General features: G+C 40.9%; 1 protein-coding gene across 1 annotated transcript in view; it reads left to right on the top strand.

Annotated features, from left to right (window-relative positions):
• The window catches only part of LOC117269380 (matrix metalloproteinase-17-like), a 114,197-nt gene that overhangs the window by 46,689 nt on the left and 46,599 nt on the right, over positions 1–20,909 (top strand). Inside the window, exon 4 of the mRNA XM_033646351.2 lies at positions 14,741–15,027. Coding sequence (XP_033502242.2) covers positions 14,741–15,027 — 287 coding nt within the window. The remainder of the gene's footprint in view (positions 1–14,740; positions 15,028–20,909) is intronic.

Raw genomic sequence — 20,909 nt, 5'->3', positions numbered from 1 at the left:
ACTTACATTACATCTGAAGTTCTCTGTCATTGTTACTTTTATAATTTTGTCCTTTTGTTGTTTGGAATAATTATTTTGTTCACTTACACAATCAATATTCCTATTATTACTATTCAGCTGGTCATCAGTTACTTGAATGCACTGACATCCGTCACTGCGACTTCTGACAGCTGTCAATCAGCTGTCAGTCAGCTGTCATCTGTTTGCGGCGTAGTTGATGGTGACGTATTGTCCGGTGTGCAGAGGATTGTGGGTCAGACAAACTAGAAAAGCATGCTGGCTTGCATACTGCAAAATCAGACCAGATGTAGTAGAACATCCTGGTATTTTTGGCATACTGCATTTCACCTACTATGCATTGGGACATACTAAATCTTTTTCTGGTATACTATAAAGTATGGTAGTGTGGGTATTGGAACACACAGAGAGTGTTTCTACACTGTGGTATCGCTACTCTTACTCAAGTGAAAGATAGGTGTACCTTATCCACCACTGTGGTGTGATAAACAAGGAGCACAAAAGCAAACTGTAGACTGTGTATCCAGGTCTTAACTAAGATGTTTGAGCATTTGAATGTCTGAATAGAACTTTTATAACAGTAGTCAAAGTAAGTATTCAGTAGACGATTAGTACCTGCAGCATTTAAAATGTGACTCGTCACTGGAGTCCCTCATCTAGCAAAGGTCTACACCATTATGTAGGCGTTGCTTATTTAGAATATCATTTTAACTTACAGTAAGAAGCAAAAGCTTGCCCACTCACTCCTGATTTAACTCACCTCAGCACGATTGACAATGTCGGTCTGACTGGCGCTTTACACTCCTCTGCTTGCTCACACACATCAATCACATCATTGTGCTCAGAAAATGTGCAGAGTAGGTGGTGAGAGTCAGTTATTTCATAGAGGGAGAGGGAAAGATAAGGGGCTAAGCCTAGCAGCCATTCATTTTAGGGACTCGGATTCAAGTAATGTGTTTTTCCGCAATAGAAATATAAGTAAATTATTTTTGTGATGATGTCTGGGAGTCTTTGTGCCAGGGCTGAGCCCTTAATCCCCAATTTAACTCCTGCTTACCTCTTTTTCTCTTTCTCTTACACACACGCCCATACGGCACACTGCACTCAGCCAAGTATGTTACAGCCCAGTTGTGTAACAGCCCACTGTTAGCTCATTATCTCATATTGTTAGCCCATTATCACAGCAGACAGCCTGGCAGTCATTAGCAGCCTGACTGATAACTCAAACGGATAGGTGTAGTGAGCTGGAGTGGAGGAGGAGAAAAGATGGGAAGGAAGATGAGGATAACGAAGAGGAAACAAAGAAAACAAGAAGCAAACATGAAGAGGAAGATTGCATCTTTTCTTTCAGCATCTATGATACAGTGGGTGGGTTTTACTGGATAAATGCAGGATTGAACAATCACCAGCTCTCATCCATCTCTTTAGACCTGTCAACTTTCTAATGGAGTCAATGAAGTGAGTACAAGAATGAGCGATGTAGGAACACGAACACACTTAATTACCATGAAAATCCGTCAAAGCTGTAAGTCCACACTGGCATCATGCTCCTTACATTTTGTTTTTTGTGAGATCTGCATGGTGTCGCCAAGCACTCCCAACCTAGTGAGGGTTATTTTAAAACCTGCAGAGCCATATTCAAAGTTGAAGGCGGTCGGTAATGAGAATATGAAGTGTAGCCATGGTCATAACTCAGCAGCAGGGGTCCATCAAAGTGGTAATTATAGCCATAGCTCACAGTTGTTAGTAAGCGTTGAGAAATACCACAGCTGCATCCATAGGCACTGGTGTGTTATAGTCCAAGCGGTAGCTCTGGGACCATAGAAGTAATAACATAAAGCTGCTAACAGCAATGGCAAGGCATACCGGATAGACAATCAGGTTTTATTCTCTTGATCCTTTGGCACTTATGAGATACTTTGATTTGTCTTATTGAGTATTCATCAGGTAATTCATGTCGACCAATTCCTTCACCATTTCCAATCTTCTCTTTTTACCATCTTTTCCTTTTAAAATACTATAAAATTAATAATTTCTGCGTCTATTTTGTTTCCTTTGATTTTCACATAATGTTCTGACCTGCTCAGGGAGATCCTGAAAATATTTACAGAAAAACCTTAATGGCAGGGCTGAGCTTTTTACGATGAGAGGTGACAATAGATAATCTGCGACATTCATCATATCCAGCTACGGGGACACCGGGGCTATGTGCCTAATGAGGAACAAGATTATAATCTATTTCTGTGTTACTGGACTGATTGCAAGAGTCTACAGCCGTGCAAGCAGCTCAGCGAGGCTGTACTTAGGCACAGCGGTGCTTTGAGCTCAATGCAAATGGTAGTGTGCTAACATGCTGACAGTGACATTGATAATATGCTAATGCTTACTATGTTCAATATCTTAGTTTTGCATGTTAGCATGCTAACATTTGCTAATTAGCACTAAACACAAAGTACAGTGGAGACCGATTGGAAAGACCTGAGCTTTCATGTTAATTCATAAACCAAAGAATTTGACAAACTTAATTTTTGATCCACTGCTCAACCATTAATGTCTGTACAAAATTTCATAGCAATCCATTTAGTTGTTGAGATATTTTGTTCTTGAGCTAGGCTGTAATCTGTAATCAGACTTTGCCCAAAAATGCTTCTGGGGATCAAAAAGTTTGGGACTTAGTTCCTACATAAATGCAGTTGAAATAATTTGCTTATAGTAATCAAGCAGTCTAACACTGCTTACTTTGGGTATTTTCATACATGACAACATATGGAAAAAAAACAAACAAAAAAAAAACAAGATAAAGGTGGCCTCCAGCTGGTGCTGCCCCCCCTTGAAATCATGTCAGGGAAAAAAGTAATTTTCTCTGGATGAGAAACATAGTCTCCTCGGAGCTTATAGCTGCTAGTCATGCTGCAAGTGATGAACACAGAAAGCAAATGTGCACGGGGGAAAGCACCTGTAGTTGAAGCCGCCCTCGTCAAGTGGCTTGATAATGCCTGATTGTGTAATGCCCCCCTTGAGCGGGCCCTCGGTGAGGGGAAAGACAGCAGGATTGGCAGCAAGTCTAGGAGAGGACAATTTCAAAGATTTCATGGGCTGGTTTGAGCGATTTAAAAAGAGAGAGAACATTGTGTTTAAGAAACGGCACAGAGAGGCTGCTGAAGCTGGCACGGTAAACAGCACGTAGTAAATAGCAAAGCTGTCCATTTCATTACTTTGTGTTCAAGTTATAAATATACAAATTAGATGGTAATTTGCACAAGTAATGAAAAAAACTGTTATGATAATAATATGCTTATAGTCACTGATTTGACCCAGACAGACATGATTACTATAAGTGGTTTCCACTGTACTAATAAGGAGAAATCATAAACACAGTCTATATATCATCACATCTGGGTTTGAACTCTATTAAACACTGAGGCACAATCAAACTGGAATTCATATGTTTCATCATATTGACAATATTACACAGACGCACATACTTAGTTGAATAAGAAAGGCAGCTTCCCCCATTCCATATATGTCTACTGTGCTGAAATTTGGGGAATTGTATATAAAAACAAATATAGACCCTATAATAAACTTCAAAGAAAAAAAGCTCTTAGAATAATACATAAAGCTGATTAAAATGAATCTACTAATCAGTGTTTATAGCATCCTACACCTGAACTATTGTTGTATAGAGTTGTGATGATTTTGAATTCAATTTTGTAGGTTAAGTTATATTGTATATGATTATTTATATAGGGTATTTTGTATATTGTATTGGTTTGTAATATTATATTTATTCTATTTTTGTATAAAGTTGTCATGATTTTGAACTTAATTTTGTAGGCTAAGTTGTATTTGTATAGGATTATTTGTATAGGGTATTTGTATATAGGGACAGGGGTTGAAAATTAGCTGTAGCTATAACTCTATATGCAGCACATCAGGTTCATGCTTTGTAATGAAACTATGTTAACTGCATTGTCCCTATTAAATACAAAGAAACAAAAAAACATTTCCAGACATTGTGTATTTAAAAACATTGGACATATTTTTTTCGAGTTGTGAACAAAAGCCTTTCTGTCTATATTCAATTCTTTAATTCAGAAAAGGTAATTATAATTTATAATTATAATTAGATGTGTTCCAGTTTTGGGATTCAAACTATGGAGTGGATATAATGAAAAATGATTTAAATGTAAAAGAATTGAGGATTTTAATTTAGAGTATATTGTATTTAATCAGTAATTTATTATTTCCTTTCTTTTTTATTTTTGATATTCTGGGTTACCCTTTAGTTGATATAGCACAGGCAAAAATAAGCCTGGAGCTTCAGCCTATTCCTTTTATGGTTATTGACTGTGAGAAAATTTGGGTGGAATAATCTTCGTTTCTCAAGATGTTTGTAAGCAAATTAAAAATGATTATTCATCAGTTTGTTTATTCCCTTTGTGGACTTGCTTTTGGTGTACAAATCTGTCAAAAATGGATAATAAAAAGTGGAATTTTGACATGGCAGAAGCAGGTGCTGAAATGGGCAGGAAACAGGAATAGCGGTTATTTATTACCTTGAGTGTTACGTAGTATTTGACATTATTACATTCTCTAAAATAAGTTTACATTCTGTTTGAACAAACTCAAGTAATGGCATCACTACTGGCCTTTATGTGAATTAGCTACCTTGAGTAATAGAGTAATAGATAGTTGAAATCCTCTTAGTAAGGGGAAGTGTGCACCTCGAGTACCCCTCATATATATATGAGAGGTGCCTCTGTTATAGGCCAATCACAAATCCATCATTGTGTCTGTATCACAGAGCAGTCCTGCCACCCAGAAGAGTTTATTGACATCGCACTACATAATTCCAGGGTATTGAAGTCCGCAGCATTTATCTCTCTGCTGCCATTTGAGGCCACCAACCTGTGAAATTGCTTGGTGGAACCTTAAGAATAAGTATAACTGTTATTGAGTGTTATCTTATTAGGGGCCTATTATATTTTTCTCCAGAATTCACATCGCCATCTCAGAGTTGGTGACTGTGATAGTCAGGGTAGACAGAGAAAAGGGAGAGAAAGATTTGTGGAGAGAGGGTAGACTCATGCAGAGCCTTTTAATTTAATGTCTTTCATCTTCAGCCTGAATGACATAATGTGCGTGTGTGCGTGTGTACTTGTACTTGTTATCTAGTGGGGACCAACGTTTTTAACCAACAAAGTGAGGACATTTTTGGAAAGTGAGGACATTTTGGCCCAGTCCTTACTTTTTTTAAAGCATTGTTTGAGAGATAAGACTTGGTTTTAAAGTTCAGGTCAGAATTAGACTTAGATCAGAGTTAGGTTTAGGGATTAGGCATTTAGTTGTGATGGAGTCCTCATAAAGGTAGAACATGTATGTGTTTGTGTGTTTGTAGGAGTCTTTTTGTAACTCACAGCATGAGTCTGTGTCTCTGTCAGTGAAATATATGTTTCTGAGTGTGTTTGAGTGTCTGAGCCGCTACATGTGTGCATCTGCAAATGCATATGAGCATATGAATCACCATCTGCATATGAGCTTTCAATTTTTGGGGTAATCAGCTTATGTCTACGGAGGGTAACGGAGCACAGGAGGTGAATATTATTTGCGTGTGTGTCCGTGTGTGTGTGTGTGTGTGTGTGCATGTACATTTTAGCATCACTTTTGATGTCAGCTCATGTCTCCGTGGAGCAGCAGAGCCACGGGAGGTAAGAGCCTGCTGAGAGGCTGAAGGCGGGGGACAGCAAAAGAGTCTTAGAATTTTCTTCATCTGTTTCTCTCCCTCCATCCATCCCTCTCTCCTTTCCCCTCTGCCTCTCCTCATCTGAATCATCACTCTGCGTGCAGAAAGACCTTTAAGAAGTACGTGGAAATTAAAAGTCAAACAGGTGAAATGTAATGGGAGATTGTGTGTGTCGTTGTGTGCGTGCAAACGTATGTGTCTTTCCATATCAGCTTAAGCTCGTTCACATAAAGCAAGCACACAGACACACACACATTGGCCTACACGTAAGCCTCACTCTTAAATGACAGTGAAAATTGTGCCATGGAATTAAATAGGTCAAGAAAGTGAAGTCCACCTTAATCAGCCTTCTGTCTGTCCAACTAATTTCAAAGTCTGCTAAATCGTTTTTTCCTTATCTGTGGCAGAGGTAGGAAGATGGGTTACAGGCCTGTTTCTTTCTGGTCCCCATGTCCCATGCTGTGTTTTTGTCATTCAAGTGAAATAGTCCCATGAAACGTTGGGTATGATTGCATTTAGAGCTGATGTCAGGAAGCTTTTGTTGTGGTCTCTGTTACCTGAAATAAAGTTTGGACTACAGTAAACAGCAAAATTATTGTGTCTGGAAGGAACCATCAGTCGGATAAAATTGATAAAATGTAAAGTGTACTGCTGAATTCATGGTAAATGTGTGCTGATCAACATTTCTAAAATGTTTGAGTATGGAAAGCAACTCCAGCTGCAGTAATTGTGTTTCTTGGACATATTAATACAATATCAGAATTCTGAGCCTAGCATCCCTACAAATAACACCCATATCAGACAATTGTGCACCTCCCAGTTAATGCCTATAAAATAAGAGGTTGGGAAGATGGGCATATCTGCACATTGTAATTTTTATTTATTTATTTATGTTTAAATATTTTCCTAACTATACCCAAGTGTTGTAGCTGTCGAACTTTACCCATACCTTAACCACAGTTTATTTCTACATAATCATGATCCTTTTCTAACCTTTAAAGAGACCTATTATGCTCATTTTCAGGTTTATACTTGTATTTTCAGTTTCTGCTTGAACATGTTAACATACTTTATTGTTTAAAAAACACTTAATTTACCCCATAACATCTGTGCAGGAACACCTGTATTTACCGTCTGGCTGAAATGCTCCATTGTAGCACCTGTATCTTTACAGGTACTGCTCTCATAAGTCAGAGCTCCTGGATCATCTCGCCATCTCTGCATTGTCATTACAGTTGGTAAATGACTGTAACAGAGAAGAGCGGCACATTATGCTGCAAAAAATCACCAATAAAAGGGTTTTAAATACAACAGGACATGTTTCAGCAGGAATATGATTCATAATCGGGGTTAAATTTACAAAATCTGCAACAAACTTTACACATTTGCCTGAGGTTATTGTGCTTCTACATGCAGCAGTGTACTTGTAATTTATTATGCTGATCTGTTCTGTACAACATCTATTGCACGTCTGTCCGTCCTGGAAGAGGGATCCCTCCTCAGTTGCTCTTCCTGAGGTTTCTACTGTTTTTTTCCCCCGTTAAAGGGTTTTTTTGGGGGAGTTTTTCCTTATCCGCTGTGAGGGTCCAAAGGACAGAGGGATGTTGTATGCTGTAAAGCCCTGTGAGGCAAATTGTGATTTGTGATATTGGGCTTTATAAATAAAATTGATTGATTGATTGACTTGCAGCCAGGGAATGATTGCGCATAGCAGCAATTTCTCCAATTAAAAGGTAAACAATTAACTGTTCTTAACCAAAGTCCTCACAATCAGACATGTTCCAGCAGCAATTCGATTTGAAATCAGGGAGAAATCAACATCGGTAACCAAGACAACATGTTTTCCTGACGTTAGCATGTAGCTACATGTAGCAGTGTAGGCAGCCTAATGTAAAGTATTGCAGTAGCGTGCCTGAAGCAGATGACCATTTTAAGAAATCTGTCATGATTTGACATAATCCTGCAGCAAAAGTAAAAACAAAAAACAGTGTTCAAAATGGTCTGAAACCTGACATTTTTGCTTTCTGGGATTACAGGGATTTTACATGTTTTACCAAGACAATTAAACTACCTCATTCAAATCAAGGCAGTAAAGGACATTGCTTTTGATACAAAAATAGATATTCTGTTAATACAGCATTACTCATTTGTATATTACCTTACCATCCATCATGGAAGGATAACCTATTTGTCATCATGTTGTTTTTTTTGCTACTGTAAGTTGATATAACTTCCTATAGAGGACAGAGCTTTCACCAAGTTTAAGTTTTTCAAACCCTGAATTTAAATGCCCTCCCCCGCCCCTTCTACACTGCCTCTTCAAGGCGGGAGTTTCACACTATTATTCCACCTCGCCATTCTGTATAAAAGGTATATCACAGAAAGGGGGGGCAGAGTTGTCTCGCCTTTAAGACGGCATCAACAGCACTGATAAATGCTTGAATAAACAGGACAGCCTACAGGATAGGATCATGGGCGGCAGGAGTGTGACGTTTTGTTGACGTGTTATGTGTGTGATCTACCATGGGAGATTTCAAAAGTAGTTCGTAGCAGTTAGCAGCTAGCTCAAAGAAGAAGAACAGCAGCAGCAGCCTGAAATGTCCGTAAATTGGTGCAGGTGCTCCTTATCTTTATATAACAGAGATAATAAATGATTGTTGTTCTCAAGTTATGCTATTGTTATTGTTTATAAAACGCTGCCAACGCATATGTTATGTCACGTTAGAGGCCAATGCTGTTGTGTTACATGCCACACTGGTCATGCATCTTTTGATTCCACAATGCCGGGATGCTGTCTAAAAACACATACTGGATACAGTATAAAGAAGGGACTCTGCATCTTTATAGCACAACCTCTGTCCCCTCTCTCTCTCACACACACACACACACACACACACACACACACACATATATATATATATATATATATATATATATATGTATATACATATCTCGCACACACACATACTCACACCCACACCCTTGTACTGCTTTACAAGTCTGTAACACGAGCCACTTTAAAAAAGCTTTTGTAATGAGGAACATTTTTTGCGGGTAAGGAAAAGGAGACATCACAAACTCTGTCAGAGATGGAAATGTGTCTGTATGATCACCGATCCCTCTGAGTGTAGTAGCCTGGAGAAACGCTGAAACTTAAGGAACTTGTCATTCGCACGGAGAACAAACTCTGATTCTAACTAAAGCTAGAACTGTGGAATATGAAGCCATGGGGAGTTGTCAGAGATATTTCTGCGATAGGAGAGGGTCTGTGTTTTTTGCTTTTTACTCCCTCTTTTGCTCCCTCATTCTACAGTAGGTCTCTCTTTCCTTCTCCTTCCTCATTATCTCCTTCTTAACCTACAATATACTTTTCATTCCTTCATTTGGACAATGTGTTCTTCTGGAATGAAAACATGGGTGTGAAATTGATAAAAAGATTAACAATATAATCTTAAATTTAACGCTAACCAAAGCTGAGTCTCCCATGCACAGGTATGTTTGGAAGCAAGCACAGAAAATGCTCACAATTGCAGCACACTCTGTTTTTGTCTGACACACGCTGACAAACACACAGCCATCAGCCTCACCTTGCTCACTTGAATTATAGCTTCTACGTAGGTGAGTTGTTTTTGGAGTGTAAGCATTTACTTTCACACCCCTGTGATGAGCTGTCAGGGGCAGGAACAAGTTCACAGAGCTGGTCCCAGTGATCATAGCGCTGCACAAACAATCCATCTGTCTTCTTATTTCAACATGCTGAGAGCACCTTGGACTGTGTGGTTTTTAGGTACGATCATTAACAAATTAATTGAGTTGAGATCATACTGGGAAATGCTTGAAATGCCCAATAGACATCACTATCCATTGAAAATGATGGTCATATTGGATGAAACCTTTTTAATCTTATTTTAACAATGCCAGCAGTCTTAAACCCAGAACAAAGAGCTTTAATCAGAAAACATAAAGACCCAAGAAAGATAAATGAACCTTTGAAAGCATCATTATGAACCGCTGCTGTAACTACACCATGACAAGAGATCCTTAGGCTGGTAAAAGAGCAAAATAAGCTGCGCAAGAGGAGCTTCAGTCAGAGGAATGAGCCACCAGTCCTCAGAAAGAAAAAGTCCTTAATCATGAAGGATTTGTGTATGAATTGAAACAAGTGTCAAACAAATGATTTGTTTGACAGGAACTTGGCTTTCGGGATGCCAGCTTCAATAATAGACGGAATGGAAATGACAGAGGGCTCTTTCTGAACAAGATTGTTTGTAGTGACAGAACTTCAGTCTCTGAACCTATTTGTGACCTAAATGTTTACCATGATTGGCACAGTCTGAGTTTGACAAGTCCCATAGCGGGTGCAGCTTGTCTAAGCTGATCAAATATAATGAGGGTTTTTGTGCTATTATTGTTGTAGAGGGGGATTTGCATATGCACTGTAAAGTGGAGAGGTGGGCAAGCATTCTATTACACTGTGATTTTGAGTTTAAAGATAAAATGATTAGGATTTCAGCCTGGGGTATACACTCCTTGAACAGCGACTTTGCCAGAACAAGAAGTTGTCTATCTGTTTACAGTGCAGCCAAACAAACTCACATCCCTTTCATAAAGAAGTCAGTCACTAACTGGCCTGCTGATCTCATTTTATTCTGCACAGAGTGTGAGTAATGTTTCCACGCAGCAGCAGGGCGCAGTGTACAGCCCAGTTCAGACCAAAGATTTGCGACGAGTCAAAACTGTTTTAGAACGCTGGAGAGAAAAGTTGCAGTGGTGTGAAATGGCCACTCTGAGCTCGACTCAAGCCGGCAGATGGTGTCACCTGCATCTCAGCTGGTCAAATCGCTGGGGGCTGGTTTTAGAACGCAAAGCAGGTCACCTGTTTCAACAGCCAATCAGCTTGTAGTGGAGTCCGCTGGTCATGGCAGAATGACCGCAGATGGCTTCACTTGCTGCGGCAGGTGCACCGTCCCCGCCGAGCCCTCTGTTTTGTCCTCACATTGTGCCGGTATCAGATGGTGGGTCGCTGCTGCTGCTCGTTGTATGTGCTGATGCCCCCCCCCCCACACACACACACACACACACACACATTCTCACTAACTAATTAATCGGTGCTGGTTATTTATATTATTGTGGCGTAATTTTTATGAATACAGTCCACCTGATGCTCCTTTTGTTTGTTTTTCACCGTGTCATTACTCCTACAAATGCAACTGTAGCCAGTATCTCACTATCACTATCCTCATTCATATTTAAAGAAACTACAAATTATATTCAGCCACAAAACAAGCCTGAAAAACTGGAAATCAGAATAGAAGCACAGAGAGTTGTTGCATAGAGATGATACACCGTCTCATCTTGTTGCACTGGTGTGAACTGGCAGGTTTTTAGAACGTTGCAGAACGGCACATTGCAAGTAGTTGCCTGTTTCAATGTCTGAACTAGGGGTAAGGTGTTGGTCGCCTTGCTGAGATGTTGGAGGTGATTTAATTCAATTCAATTCAATTTTATTTATAAAGCCCAATGTCACAAATAACAATTTGCCTCAGAGGGCTTCACAGCATACGACATCCCTCTGTCCTTTAATAAAAACCTTCAGGATTATAACTAAGATTCATTATCTCAAACCTTTTCCATTCCTCAGTGAAAAAAACAAATCATTCACTAAAATTGAATAGCCTTGATAGCATCACTTCTTTTTGGTTATTATTCCTTAATGAACTACACTCTTTCAATTTTGGGTGTTGTGAAAAAATAATTAAATTTGAAAGAAGTGTCAACATGAATGATGATAACAATCGTATGAATGTATAAGTCATCTATGGTCAAGGTTAGGTGATTTTGGAGGCTTCAGATTCCATCACTGTCTGCATGCAGGCATGTGAGGAGGCTGTAGAGTGAAGTGTAAGATGCTTTATGAAGACTTTATAGATGTTCACACTTCAGTGGTAAAGAGATTGGACCAATGGTTAAACAACATTGTTCTGATATTTTTGAGGTGGCGTAATAACAGGTGCTTCTGTATGAGATGGGAGATATACTGTGGTTCCCAACTGGTCCAGCCACAGGGTCCAGATTTCTCCTTCGGGTGCTTTCACACCTGCCCTGTTTGGTTTGGTTCAGTCAAACTCAAGTTCATTTGCCCCCTAAGTGCGGTTCGTTTGGGCAGGTGTGAACACAACAATCGCACGCGATGCGCACAAAAGCAACCAGACTGAGACCTTCTTGAAGAGGTGGTCTTGGTCCGGTTACAAACAAACTGTGGTGTGGTTCGTTTGTGGTGAGAACGTGTTCCAACCTGGATCTGAACCAACTGCAGTCACATGACACATTATTTGGGTTAAACATGAGCATGTTACAGTCCTGGAGGATTATTAATGTGCACCTCCTCCTGTACTGCCTTAATATGCACATTCAGCACATCCAATGCATCAAAACATCGTTTTCTAGTTGGAGCCACGCCTCGTTTTCAAACTGTATGGTTTGACTAAAATGAACAATGACAGCAATATAGTCCACGATGAGCAGCGCTAAAATCAACCTGCGTAGTTGTCCCTCCATTGTGACATTAGAAAGTGTCACATTTATCTTGCAAGTGTACTCTTCTTCAACGTTTTGTTTACTTCCTGGATTTTTCCCACATGGAAATTCTGACCAATCAAGAGCAGCTTTCTCGTGCAGGCACTCAGAATGGACCCATGTCCCACTTTTGGACCACGACCCATCAGCTGGGAACCACTGCTGTACAAGACTGGATGATTGCTCTGATAACTTTAAATACTTTTTTACCAAGAGCTTCTCGGGTCCAATTAGAGTTGTAATTGAAACCTATATATTCAAGTAAGGACAGCTGAGCTTATCAAGTCTATTTTATTATTCAACAAAATGAATATTGACCAAGAGTACAAGTTTTTCTACACCAGGTGTGTTCCATTTTATACCAAGCTCAGTTTGAGAACATTGGATTTAGACCAGTAGAGAGTTCTGTCAGCATTTCAGAGATAAAATCATATTGTGTGATTCAGAAATATTCTGATCTCATGCTTAGTAGGAACCAGTTGATTCTGTTAAGATTATTTTTGAAAGGTTTCATGTTCTACAACTAAAATTGTTTGCTGGGGATTTTTTTTTTTTTTTTCCCAAAGACTGGATTAAAACAGCAAACAGAGCAACAGCGTGGTATCCTTCAAGTAAGAGACAATTAATTTATAAGCTGCAAGACATTGAAAAGTCACAGCTCAGCTGAAGTGCATTCACCTTCAACTCTCTCTACAGACTTTACAGTCCTTGTTGCTTCCCGAAAAAATTCCATTCACAATTTGAACTGAATTTGCCTCTGTCCCAAGTTAATTGCCTCTTCCATGCAAATTGCTGCATAAATGAGAAACACAGGTGGTTTGACAGATGGACAGTTTTGTTTTGGTCCCGATACATGCTAGAATTGCTGTTCTCCTGAGGTTGCCGCGCACCAATTTGTTGTCTATTTTATTTCAGTCTCTCACTATGTTTTCCTGTCAGACTCTGAGACGAATAACTTCTGACTGTGCTTTTGGAATTCAGTCGATACGTGTGGGACACCTTGCCTTGTAGTATTAAAACAAGTCCTCAGGTCCCTCTATGACAATCAATATGTGAATCAATATCCATGTTTGTGCTCCTTTTTTGATCGAGGTACAGTCTCGTCTCATTTGATGCAGGACACGACACTTGAAAAAGAGGTCAAGATTGTCGATAAAAATCCAGCTGTCCGATACATGGAGTGCACCCTAGCGTGATATGCCACCAGGATGACCTTGAACACCCATAACAATGCATAGTTTCAGAGTTGTGACTCTGTCTTGTTAACTTTAGATTTTTGTGAATAAAAAAGGAGGCTCCGTCAATACAGTGCTTTGTACATTTTTAACCAATTTCTCGCAGGCTGTAAGCTGGTTGTAGCGGTAAGACGAGGCGGCACTCTCTCAAGGCCAAGAGCTTTGATTAAATGACCTAGAGCAGCCTGCAACGGCCAAATCGCTTCTTGTATTTAGACAAAGTGCTTTAGTGGGGAAAGAGATGGTGAGTGCAGTGTGTAGAAGCAGGGGGGAGAGACAAAGACTGACAGGCGGAGAGAAAAGAAAAGGAATGAGAGGGTTGACGGGAGAAGGAGTGGAGATTTAGAAGAAGAGGGGGGTTGACGAAGTTAGCATGGCGTCTGAGTGGTTTTCTGTTTATTCTTGTCCTGTCGCTGATGGAAAAGAAATACCTTGAGAGATGTTAAGTGTGATGAGAGGAAGGGAAAAAGTTAAATACGGAAGGAAACGGAAAAGCTGACGAGTCGGTCCTGAAAGCTGATGCCATAATCTCTTCGAATGCGCATTGTACTCTCAACTTATTATCAGTATGTGTGAGCAGCAGGAGCACCTAACCATGAAATACGAAAACTGATGGAGTCACATAAGATATGCAAACTGCATTTTTTTGTTTTTGTGCAGGTCGGTCCCGGTGGCAAACATTGTGTAGTTGACCTTTATGCTTTTGTGCTTTCATACAATTCAGAGCTATCTCTCCATCCTGCTCGTCTCCTGCCTGTATCCTGCTCCTTTTTTCTTTCTTTTGTGTTCAGTGCCCCCTTTCCCACATTTTTTACCTTTCTTGTCTGCTCTCTGTCTTCATGTTCATCTCTGATGTGTCACCCTCAGACTCTTCTCTTGTCTCCTCCCACAGACTTTACCTCTCTTACCCTTTTCTGCTTTAATTTTCCTTTTCTTCTCCACTTGTTTCTTGTCCATCATCATTTTTTCTCCCCTCACTTTGCCCAGCTCGCCTCTCTTGTCTCCACTTTTACTTTGTTCCTCTGTCAAGTCTCCTGTCCACTTCTTTCATCAGCCACTTCTTCTCTCTTCTCCTTTCTTATCCTCCCACACGTCCGTCTTCTTCTTCTCCTTACCCCCTCTTCTTTTTGTATGTAATATATTCCCTCTCCCTTTCTTCTCTCAGAGTGAGGACCTTCCCTAAGGATTCAGCGTTACTGGGCAGGGACACTGTTCGGGCCCTGATGTACTACGCCCTGAAGGTCTGGAGCGACATCGCACCTCTGAACTTCCACGAGGTGGCCGGCAGTGATGCAGACATTCAAATCGACTTCACTAAGGCCGACCACAATGATGGATATCCCTTTGATGGGCCAGGGGGCACCGTGGCGCACGCCTTTTTCCCTGGGGAGAGGTTCACAGCTGGGGATACACACTTTGATGATGACGAGGCCTGGACCTTCAGATCACCAGGTGATGAAACTTGCAATCTGCTTTATTAAACCACACTGTCTATGTCTTTGTACAAATGTGTAACATCCTCTTAGTGCCAGCAGCACATAAGACTATTTTCCAGCTATGTTTATATCCTCTCAAAGAGAATTTGCTATGTCATTACTTAATGCCTACGAGTTTGTCTGGGACAGGGACTATTTCAACAGTTTTATTATTTATCATCCATTACAGCTGTTTCAACGATTTCTCCATGACTCCAAGCTAACTGCTTCAAATATTTATCCACTACTCTTAGACATATTTCAGCTTCTTTGCTCGCTTGTCCAGCCCAGTCACCAGAGGAAATGTTGACATTGTACATTTCTGCAAACCAGCAATACATATGTCCCTTTCATATGTATCAAAGTAGTTCTTTAACATATGATAACATCTGATTACATGTAAATGAGCTGACTTTGTCATAAGGAGGTGGAGGGGATGGTGGTGGATAGTTTAACAGCTGGGCAAGATGGCTGCCAAGTTGTAGTCCACTGTCCAAGACCAACAAACAACAACACCAGTTGTATTTTAGTGAGCCATCGGCGCCAGATGTGGCTCTTTTAAGCCAAAACATGATATTTTCCTGACCATAACTAAGTGGTTTTTGTGCCTAAGCATAACCACACATCAACCACAGCATTGTTTGAACATATCTGCTACATAATAACATACAAATGTTACATATCCCTGTTTTGCAGAAACATACAATGCCAACATATAAGGCCTTTGCACACTGAATCCATATTTTTCATCCGAAATTGTTGCATTGGATGTCTACAAATAAATACAACCTCACGTTGTGTCAATCACATTCCTAAACTTTTGTCCATCATAAGAATTTTTAACCTGGAAATCCAGATGCCCCGCCCCCAGCAAATTCGAATTTGAACTGCACGGGGATCTGGCCCTGACGAGCAGAGCCCGTTGAATCGCCTATCGGACCAATGAGATGAGTCTATCTGACAGAGACGGGCTCTGGGTGGGTGTAACATGATGAGGACAGCGCTGAGCTGTAGGAGTCGAAAAGTAAACAGCCAAGATGGCAGCTGCCAAAGGACCACATCCATTCAATTTAGCTTTGGAAGAAACGCTAAGCCAACTACACTTATCTTTTTCAGAAGACTGCCCTAGAAGCCTTCGCGTCCAGGAAGGATGTTTTTGCCACTTTGCCGACGGGGTACGGCAAAAGCATAATATATCAGTTAGCCCCACTGGTCGGCAAACAAATGGGGCTTAGTGCAATGAATACGTCACCTTGTTTTTTGCTCTGATTGGCTATCGTGCTATCCAATTTCCAGGCTAAAGAATTTTTGGAACAGGTTCAATTTTCGGCGTTTTTCGCTTCCATCAGAGCCTTTAGAGACGTTTGACCAAGAATCAGTGAAGAAAATGTGGTGGCAAGACATAGCCGCAACAAGACAGAGGACCTGGGCACACAGGAATATTTTATAACTCAGATAACTACTTTCAACAGGTCAGATAGTAATATTCAGGTGGATGATGATGAAGAGGAGGAGGATGTGGACCGCACACAGAATGTGGAGGACAGATTGGGAAGACAGCTCCACCCCTTCATGCAGCTGTGGTGCCAAATGAATGACAGGGTGAGAGAGAGGTGATAGCCAGATAAGCAACTCCAGTGGAGAGAGGCAAAAGAGGAAATGTGTCTTTTCACTTTGTTATTGCAAATTTTTCGCAACGAATACAATAATAAAACACATCAGAATCAGCGTGCAAGGTTTGTGTTGGTAATGATTTTTTTAGAATGACGGATTAAAAAAAAACATCTGAAAAAAACTGACTCAGTGTACAAAGGCTTTTATTCTGCTGATGGTGTTGCATCGCTTACGGCTGACATGTTGATAGGCAGCTCGTTGCTTATTGTAAAGTTTAACATCACACCAATTATGATATGATCCTGTTTGGCTGTTTATTTTCTGCCTTAACCCAAATAAATGTAGTTGAGGCACTAGAATAAATTAATTGAGCTTTCCATATACCCCCTGGCAACTGCAGAAGTCCCCCTGGGGTACCCCTGGTTGGGAATCACTGCTGTAGGTGATGCTGTAGTACAGCCCTTAATTGCTTGCTCCAACTTTGTGATTCAACTAATTGGAACGTTGTGTACATGCTGACATCCCAAAATGTCTACAAACTAATGAATGTTGTTGGCAGCGAGGTCTCAGCACTACACTGAGTGAGTCAGACATTGTTTTTGAAAAGTTTCTGCCAAGTCATGCTAAAATGCTTAATGAATTGGTGGATGGACGGAAAATTAATCCTCAACAAAATAGCTGATAAATCACTTAAGCTCCTGAATCAGAAATGCCCAAACTTGCCTGGTTCCAGTTTCTTAAACGGGAGGATTTGCTGCTTTTCTCTGAGTTATTTTATTATTAAAGTAAATATCTTTGTGTTTTTGGACTGTGGGTCTGACATAAGAGATTTGAAGACTCACCACACAGATGAAATTCTGTTATCCTGTTGTATTGAGGTCAAGGCAGAAGTGTCTGAAAAAATCTAAATTATATGCATGGCTGGATATCATATTTTAGCTCTTACCAGCCATGACAACATCGCAACGGCTGGTATGGTTCTCACCTTGGAAGTGTGTGTGTGTGTGTGTGTGTGTGTGTGTCATCATGACAAAATGGGGTCCTGGTGACACTTATCGTGGTGGGAAGTACCACAGATGCCAGTTTAAGTACTCTGCCAGGTGTTTATGTCTTTCTGTCTGCGAACAGATTTTTGTCAACGCATTAACGTGTCAGACATACAAGATGCAGTCATGAAAGTGTTCAGGTGTGTAGTTGAGATCACAATGAAGGCAGAGTTCGAAGATGTGTGTGGTCCGAGCAAGGGTGCTGGAAGTACAGGGGTAGAAAGGGCCTGTCCCAGTACCCCCCTTGACCCTACACCAACATTTGTGCGTTCCTGTGAGGGGTAGGGGTGTCCCAATTCCTTTTTGCGTGTAGGGGTAGGGGGCATAACGAGGGGTAGAGGGTATGAAACTAGCCCTTCGGAGCGAGGGATTTCAGATGCTGACTTGCCAGCGAGGGGTAGACGTCGCCATGGCTACCACCGAGCAAGAGACGGGGAAGAAAGTTCATACATAGCTAACGTTACCGTTGTCAGGTTGCTTGTTAGCTACCTAGCTAGCTCGCACTGTCTGGCGTCTGTCATCTGTCCTGTTCTGCAAAATTGTCGGATTTTTCACATTACGATAACATGCCAGCTAGTATAACTATGCTGCCTCGTAATGTTAGCTGGTTAGCTAGCTAGCTAGCAGAAGTCCCCTGTCATCTGTCGTTCATCAAACGAAACATGATGAATACAGCAAACGTGATAGGTAGGATGAACTCAACCGAAGACTCCATTGTAGATGCCGGTTGGAAATGTAGATGGTTAGCAGCTTCCTGTTTAAAATAGTTATGTATGTGTGAACGTAACCAATGCGGTAACACAGTGAGTGGTCTCCCAATTCCTAGGGAAAGATTTCAACCCCTACCCCTCGTTGCTTCATTTCGAGGGCCAAGGGGTAGTGGACAAGGGGGGTATTGGGATTGGGCCAAAGTAGGGAAGGGGCAATCTGCTCCCGTTCTTTACACCCATGGCTGACATTCCCTTCAAGTCACGAATTGCTGGAGAGCTGGATTTTGGATGCTTTAATTTTGGTGATCTGACACTGCAAGTCAGTATCAAGATGGCTTTCTAACCTGAGCCAGTTTAATTATTATCCACTGTATTCCGTCATGATTAAAGTCTGTTATTACAGTCATTGACACACAGGCTGTGTTTGACAAATTCCAGTGAAACACATTTATCCCGTGTGTTTTTGCTCTGAGCCGTGTGGGCTAATAGATTGCTTTATGCAATGTTATCCTGAATGATCTGGCCAAATTACTTTCATCAAACAGTTTTGAAAGAGCTTGATTACCCGCTGAGGGAGATCTGCAAGTTTGAAATGAGGGCAGGATGACAGCGGCTCTAAATGGAATTCAATCAGCTCTGCCAATCAAACACAGACGAGCTTATATTAGAAATATCCGTTATTCTTTGACAGCTCCGGAAGACACAACACAGTGCATCGCCATGGTGTTTTGGCTTTAGAATGTGACCCCCGCGCATTCACAGATTCATAGTTCACTCACACAATATCTGTTGTCTCTGCAGACATCATTATTCACTCGCCTCCTCTTTGCACTGTCTGTGTCCTTGTTATCTTATGAATAATTGTGAATTCCAGACTCTTTGCTGTGTGTGTGTGTGTGTGTGTGTGTGTGAAAACTCTAGTGCAAGTGAAATTATTGGTGGCAAAGAGGGACCATTTTTTAAATAATGTGACCAAATTGTCACTTTCTCTAAACCTTGGCGGTCTTGTCACTTTGCATCACCCTCATTTCTCCCCGCTGTCCTTTGCTTTTTTTTTTTTTGAAGGGAGGGAGAGAGGGAGGTGGCGAGGTGGCGAGCAGGAAAGGGCAGGGGAGCATTAGAAGTCCACTCATCCGGATGAAATGAGCGGATGGAGTGATCTAGTCGTACTGAATGCATCGTCAGGCAGAGGCTGTCTCGGTGCGGTCACACGAATGACAGCATAAATCATTAACTCTCCTTTTCTGTGACTTGCTTTCTTTAGTCTTCCTTTCATCTGGATGACTGAACTTAAAATGCCCTTCCTCTCTCCTCTGCTCAGTACTTCCATTCATCCCTCCTTTTTGAGCGATGGATGGACAGCAGAGGAGAGCAGGGAAGGTGATAAGAAGGGAGGTGGAGATGACGTGAGGAATATTTTGGCTAAAACATCTTTCACAAGTTTCCAAACCAAGTCGATAAAGCAAGTCAAGCATGACCGTTCACATTAATATGACAAAACAATCCAGACTCAAGGTCCACTGAAGTGTCACTGAATGAGGGAGACTTGCTCAGCTCTGGTACTTTCTAGGTCTAAGAAGCAGTGGTGTTGTGGAGGGTGTATGCAGACATATACAAAGTATATAAACTTCTTTTTCTGGTCGTCTATAGTATCCCCACCTATCAGCCAAAAGGCCATTTGAATATATAGGAGGGTAGAATCACTTTCTTCTCATTTACCTACCCATCTACAGAGTACTACACCAACGTCATCAGCTGTAACTACACCACTGCTTCAAGTCTAAATCTTACTGACCTAGTAACACATTTAATTACACTGCAACAAAAGCTTTGAAATTATGCAGTGACACTAATGTGAGGATTATAGATTATGTGAAGTTCAAAACCAACACTCGCACTTCCCTAAATTACCAACACATCCTCACTCCCTACTCATCAATGCCAACGCTAGGTCAGTGTCCAAAATGCGATGCACTAGATACCCTCCTGCATCACTTTCGGATGTTCAGGGATGGCTTGTCAATCTACACTTGTTCTCTGAGCCGTAATACAGTTTTGTTTTGTTTATTTTATCCTTATCTAAACACAAGGTAGATATAAATATACACATGCAGCTGTTAAACTGAGCACAGGGTGGAGCATTCATGTGTGAAGTGCATATAGGTAAGCTCCAGGTAGTGGAAATCAGGTGTGTGGAATGGGAAGCAAACAGTTTTTGACCATGTAATGTAAGTGTGTCGTGAAAGCATGAAGTATCGGTGTGGAAGACTGAATTTGCTGAATGGAGTAATGATTAAAAATAGATAACACGCACTGGACAGTGGTTTATTGTTAGTACAGAACACATGTCCGGAACAAGCTCACCCGTTCACCCCTTAGTGGCTTGTTTAGACATTTTGTTTTGTTAAAAGTCACTGCACTTTTTAAGGCATTGGCTCTTTAAAAACAAACTACATTTTCAGTTCCTGCTCGTTAAATGCATGTAGTCT

This window comes from Epinephelus lanceolatus, chromosome 19 (genome assembly GCF_041903045.1).
Source record: "Epinephelus lanceolatus isolate andai-2023 chromosome 19, ASM4190304v1, whole genome shotgun sequence".
In the NCBI taxonomy this organism is placed as follows: Eukaryota; Metazoa; Chordata; class Actinopteri; order Perciformes; family Serranidae; genus Epinephelus; species Epinephelus lanceolatus.
The sequence above is the reverse complement of the archived record's forward strand: the minus strand, read 5'-3'. Positions and strand labels throughout refer to the sequence as shown.